The following is a 6259-nucleotide window of genomic DNA, read 5'->3' as shown; positions in this document are numbered from 1 at the left end:
CAGATGACTAAGTTCTATGGCCCCTTGGGCTAGGTGCCCTGCCAGCGGAAACCATCACGTCACCAAGATAACTTTTATTTAAAAAACAATTACAAGGGGCTTCCCTGGGGGCGCAGTGGTTGAGAATCTGCCTGCCAATGCAGGGGACACGGGTTCGAGCCCTGGTCTGGGAAGATCCCACATGCCACGGAGCAACTAAGCCTGTGAGCCACAACTACTGAGCCTGCGCGTCTGGAGCCTGTGCTCCGCAACGAGAGGCCGCGATAGTGAGAGGCCCGCGCACCACGATGAAGAGTGGCCCCCACTTGCCGCAACTGGAGAAAGCCCTCGCACAGAAACGAAGACCCAACACAGCCAAAAATAAATAAATAAATAAAGTGAAATTCCTAAAAAAAAAAAAAAAAAACAATTACAGGAGGGACAAAGAATTAAAAGAACTTTAATAAAATCAACAAGTTTACATTTGTACATCTCGTGTATTTGGGATCCAACCAGGGGCAGAGGGTAAAGTTGAAAGGACCAGGTTTCCATAGGCGGGCGAGGGGGAAGCCCAGGTTACCCCGGCTGTGTGACAGGCAGTGACTCAAGGGTGGTACCCAGGGCCCCTGGAGCCCCACCACAAGCATATCCGGGGCTCAGGCCCGGGGCCTTCCAGCTCTGAGCGCGGGCTCAAGGCTCCGTAGCCCACGTGCCACTCCCACATGGATACCTGATAAGCAACAGCAGAAAACCAGCTCATGAAATTGAAGAGTCTTGCCCAGAGAATACTAATGTCAGCTGAGTCCAGTTCATGCTATTTTAACTAGGATGGTGACATCGAACCGACCCAGGGGGCCAAGGGCCAAGTGATGGTTCCAATTCCTCTAACCAGTGGCACAATCACAAGAGAGCAGGTCTTTAGAAAGAACCACGTATTTCTTTTAAAAATATGATTTGAGAAAAGGGCCTCGTGGGAGTTAGAGAAAGGCAAGGTTTTTAACAATCCTGCACAGGGTCAGAGAATTCTGCTGCATTAGCGGATTCTAGAGTAGAGACAGAAAACTGCTCAACTTCAGTTCCCATTATTCTAAAGGCTAACAAACATTTCAAAATACTGATCAGTGTTCAGAGCAAAGAGAGACCAGTGCCCCCAAGTGAGAAAGGAACAATCCGAAGGCTTTTCCAGGATTGTACCCATCTCGTGGAGAGAAACAGTGCTTTTACAGGTGCAGTTTTCCGTGTCCTAGCCGCTTGTTCTCTGAGGGATAACCCCAAACTCAAGAGTCGTGATGGTAACGTCCCCAGGCACACGGCCGTTCCTTCACAGCCATCCGCAGGGTGAAGACTCGTGACTGGGCATTCATTCACACCAGTTTACACAGCACACGGCTGAGCTGCAAGAACTCCTTCATCATTTATTCTTCAGAAATCGAGACACCGTAGGGAAGAGTTTCTGGACCCCCTTGGAATCACAAGAGGAGAGAGAACAGCGACCGTGATAGTACAGAAAGCGTTTTCACAGCAGGGAGGACGAGCTCTCCACCCCGTCTGTTAAGGCCTGGGCTGAAGAAGCGGGGCCGGGTCCCGGGGTCCCCTCGTCACACGCACGAGCCGATGCACGTTTGCCAGGCGTCACGGCATCTTTCTTCTTAGTCCCTGATAGAGTCGATAATCACCGGGAGGAAATTCAGGAGAGGGCAGTGAAGTAACGACAGCGTCAGCTTCTCCGCGATGCTGGGCAGAGACGCGGAATGGACGCGGGGTCTGTGATGCGGGAGGCGTCTGTCCCGTGTGTCCAGGAAGCCGCAGGGCAGGCGTGTAAAGTGCTCGAGGTAAGGCAGCCTGCCTGGACTTCCTCTGGGGGCGGCGCTCCCTCGGGAGGGGTGATGCCCCCGTCGCGCAGGGCAGCTGTCGCCCACGGCCCGCCCTGGCCAGCGTGGAGGTGACCACCAGCCGCCCCGGAAAACACGCTTGGCTTGTGCTCACGACCTTTCCCTTTTCATTGCTCGAGGAATCAATGGGGGGTAACAAAGAAAAACGTCCCTAATGAACATGACGGAGGTGAATTTCCAAAAGAGAGAAAAGTCACAAAGAAGATATAACGCCAAATTAAAAGTTCTAATTGAACATGTTAATCATGGAGTTACAAACCGGCGGGCGATGCGCCGTGTGCCCCCGCCCCCGCCGCCGGCTCCAGACCTGCGAGCGGCTCCTCCTGGCACGTCCACAGCTTCTCGGAGCCTTCACTTGTGAGGCAGCCAGAAGCGAATGCATTTACCCCAAAGGGAGGGCCTGGGTACCCAGGCAGATCTTTAGGGGTTGGAAGCCAGATAGGAAGTGGGAAGGAACAAAGATACCTCCCTGAGGTCAGCTGTCCCTCAGGGCAAAGGCAGAGCCCGCAGGGCGACCGGTGGCCAGGCGGGGAGGATGGAGAGCTCTGCGCCCTGGCCGCTCGCCCGCCAGGACGCGGTCCCCTCCGTGCCACCGGAGCAAACGTTTCCAGTGCAAATACGTGTCTACAGATCGGGGCTCGGGGTGCGGGGCCCGGTTTGTCCGGGTGGCACAGGAAGGCTTATTTCCTTTCAGAGCAGACATCTGTTTTGGGTGGCGATGTCCCTGGACGGGTGAATCTGGCATGTCTCTATTTTGGGGATTACCCATTTCCATCCGATGCAGGGGGTCGGCCGCATCCCATTTCCCACGGACTGAAGCCCCCCCAGCACCAGATGACGGCTGACGCGGCCTCCTGCTCTGTGCACCCGGCCGGCTTGGTAAGGAGCCCTCGGCCCGGCCTCTTCAAGTCCGAGCCCCGGGGCTGGGGGAGCTGGGGTTCGTGTGCCTGCTGGCCGCACAGTGGGTGTGGACGAGACCACCGTTCGGATACCTAACAAACACGGGCTCGCAAAAGGGGTTTTGGCACATCTGGCAAAGCTTTTTGTCTGAGAGCCGAACTGAGCTTCCTTTCAGCTTCATCTGCAAAAAGAAACAAAGGCAGGGACGCCTGTGACATAAGTGACACCGGTTTTCAGAGCTGACACGCATTACCCCATGGGTTGTTATTATCACTGGTGAGGACAGCTTTAATATCAATTTCTCGAAAGAGAGTATCAGCGGTGAAAATAAACAAACACATCCTCGGAACTGGACAAGTCAAAAAAGCTACGAAACTGCCTTCTTATTTTACAAAAGTAATTGCTGCTTGTCTGGCGGAGGAATTTCTCACCAAGATCTTCTTTCAAACATTCTCTGAGCTCTGATCTATTCAAGCAAGGCCTATTACAGAATCATGGGGCGTTAGAGCTGACAAGACCATGAGAGCTATCTAATCCCCTGCTCCCCTCGTTTGCAAACAAGAAAAGTTAAGGCCCAAATAAGAGACTGGGTCAAAGCGATGGGGTCCATCCATGGCACATTCCTGACTGGCCCCAGGAAACATCATTTCCTTTCTTTAAATGTAAGTAACAAAACTTTATTATTTCTTGTCTGATAAACAGGACTTGAGTTCTGCAAGCTAAAAGCCTTTCTGCACAATTCACGTGAATCAGCCCGGCAAGTCAGCCTAGTGGCAGGACGGAGTGACGGCTTACTGAATTCACCCTACTCATTAGTTTCTTTAGTCTTTCAACAAACATTCAATGCCTTCAAGATGCCAGGTTGGCTCAGGAGTACCGAGATAAGTAAAGGAAGCTCCTGCCCTCAGAGAACCCAAAGCCTCACAGGGGAGGGGACAGCTACGGATGCAGCACGTGAGTCGGCCCACGGGGCGCCCGTCTGCTTAGAGGGATGGGACGGTTTCACAAAGGAAAGACTTAGGCGGGGTTTCGAGTAGGCGTTCCCCAGGCACAAAAGGAAGAGGTGAGCCGTCTCAGACAGAGGCAACGGTGGCTTCAAAGGCCGTACGTACGAAACGGCAAGTCCACTGGGAGGTTCTGAGCACCCTGGGACGGGCAGGGACGGGCCAGAGGAGGGAGGCTGAATCTTCCCGGCCTCGGCTTCTCCACTGGGGAGTCAGTGCGGGCTTCCCAGCGGGAGGAACACGGCGGATTCCCGCCCTGGAAGGACACCCTGCTGGCTGCGGGGCGTCTGGGCCTCACCAGAGAGAAGCCTCCTCCGGATGAGCTTGGGGGTGTTATGGACCGAATGCCCGTATCTCTCAGCAAATGTCAAGGCCCTGACCCCCAGTGGGATGGTGTTTGGAGGCGGGGCCCCCAGGACGGCCTCAGGGCCCTTATGGAGGAGGAAGAGACCAGCGCTGGCTCCCGGCCCCGCGAGCTCAGTGAGAAGGGGGCCTCACGGGGCCCCGAATCTGTCGGCGCCTGGATCTCGGGCTCCCAGCCCCCAGACGGTGAGAACTGGATGCGTGTCGTCTGAGCCCCGGGCCTGTGGGATTTGCTATTATTAGTCACAGCAAGCCCACGAGACAGCGATGGGGACCCGGAACGTGGAGCTCTGAACCGGCCTGCGGTCCACACCCGGGCTCCTCTGTGTCCTGTGTCACCTCCCGGTGCCCCTGCCCTCCTCTGTGACGGGGAGGCAATTCTGCCCGGAAGCGCGGTGCGGATGCAGTGACACCGTGACGTGCAGCGTGGACCAGGGCCCGGAGCGCGGCTCTCGGCACCGTCAGTGTCTAAAAGGGGCGGGAAGCTGCCCCAGCCGTACACCTGCCGGCCCGGCTCACACCTGGGCTCACACACCTGTGTCTGTGTGAAGAAATCCCGCGTGTTGAAGTTACAGAGAAAAAACGGACAAGGAGTATTTTTCCACGGGTAAAACCGACCTCAAATCACACGTCTCGCCCAAGAGGGCCGGGCTCTCACCTTGTCGTATTTGTAGATCAAGTTTTCGGACTTGGCCAGGCCCACAGCCACCTGAGTGGTCCTCCGGGCGTGGACGCTGTCCCTCACGGCCCCCGTCAGGAACGGGCAGAGCAGCTGCACCGACCACGTGCCCGGCAGCAGCTGCAGGACCCGGGCCGCGTCGAACTCGGCGGCATGGCGGTTCAGGAGGTCCACGGCGGCCACGGCCAGCTCAGGCGCAGAGGGGCCGGGGCCCAGGTACATGGCCAGCAGCAGGTGGAAGAGCCGCTGGCGGGCGGGCGGGTCGCGGCCCTCGGAGCGCCACAGGCAGTAGTCCTCCGCCGCCGGGAAGTCGGCCAGCTCGTGGACCAGGATGTGCAGGGCCTCCTCGTGCCGCTCCAGCTTCCCGTGCAGGATGGCGCGCTCCATGGGGAGCCCGGCGCCCCGGATCCGGTCTGTGAGGCGGGACCGCTGGTTAGAAACGGCAGGGCCCGCGCCAGGCGGTGCCAATCCAACGCCGCAACTGCACGGGCCACGCGCTTAAGAATGGGCAGAGCAAGCCTGGGTGCCCGGACGCCCCTGAACTCTGCCTCCCAGGCTACCCGGACGCCCCCGAACTCTACCTCCCAGGCTACCCGGACGCCCCTGAACTCTACCTCCCAGGCTACCCGGACGCCCCTGAACTCTACCTCCCAGGCTACCCGGACGCCCCTGAACTCTGCCTCCCAGGCTACCCGGACGCCCCCGAACTCTACCTCCCAGGCTACCCGGACGCCCCTGAACTCTACCTCCCAGGCTACCCGGACGCCCCTGAACTCTACCACCGAGGCTACCCGGACGCCCCTGAACTCTACCTCCCAGGCTACCCGGACGCCCCTGAACTCTACCTCCCAGGCTACCCGGACGCCCCTGAACTCTACCTCCCAGGCTACCCGGACGCCCCTGAACTCTACCTCCCAGGCTACCCGGACGCCCCTGAACTCTACCTCCCAGGCTACCCGGACGCCCCTGAACTCTACCACCCAGGCTACCCGGACGCCCCTGAACTCTACCTCCCAGGCTACCCGGACGCCCCTGAACTCTACCTCCCAGGCTACCCGGACGCCCCTGAACTCTACCTCCCAGGCTACCCGGACGCCCCTGAACTCTACCTCCCAGGCTACCCGGACGCCCCTGAACTCTGCCTCCCAGGCTACCCGGACGCCCCTGAACTCTACCTCCCAGGCTACCCGGACGCCCCTGAACTCTGCCTCCCAGGCTACCCGGACGCCCCCGAACTCTACCTCCCAGGCTACCCGGACGCCCCTGAACTCTACCTCCCAGGCTACCCGGACGCCCCTGAACTCTACCACCGAGGCTACCCGGACGCCCCTGAACTCTACCTCCCAGGCTACCCGGACGCCCCTGAACTCTACCTCCCAGGCTACCCGGACGCCCCTGAACTCTACCTCCCAGGCTACCCGGACGCCCCTGAACTCTACCTC

At 58.5% G+C, this 6259-nt stretch overlaps 1 protein-coding gene across 1 annotated transcript in view; it reads right to left on the bottom strand.

The window, feature by feature from the left end:
* Positions 1–423: 423 nt before the first annotated feature.
* The window catches only part of TGFBRAP1 (transforming growth factor beta receptor associated protein 1), a 54523-nt gene continuing 48687 nt past the window's right edge, over positions 424–6259 (bottom strand). Inside the window, exons 11-12 of the mRNA XM_059942745.1 lie at positions 4797–5230; positions 424–2952 (exon numbers count right to left, since the gene is read on the bottom strand). Of these exons, the coding sequence (XP_059798728.1) occupies positions 2776–2952; positions 4797–5230 (611 nt within the window). The 3' untranslated portion in view covers positions 424–2775. The remainder of the gene's footprint in view (positions 2953–4796; positions 5231–6259) is intronic.

The sequence above is a fragment of the Balaenoptera ricei genome, chromosome 13 (genome assembly GCF_028023285.1).
Source record: "Balaenoptera ricei isolate mBalRic1 chromosome 13, mBalRic1.hap2, whole genome shotgun sequence".
In the NCBI taxonomy this organism is placed as follows: Eukaryota; Metazoa; Chordata; class Mammalia; order Artiodactyla; family Balaenopteridae; genus Balaenoptera; species Balaenoptera ricei.
Note: the sequence above shows the minus strand (reverse complement) of the source record. Positions and strands in the feature narration are given on the sequence as shown.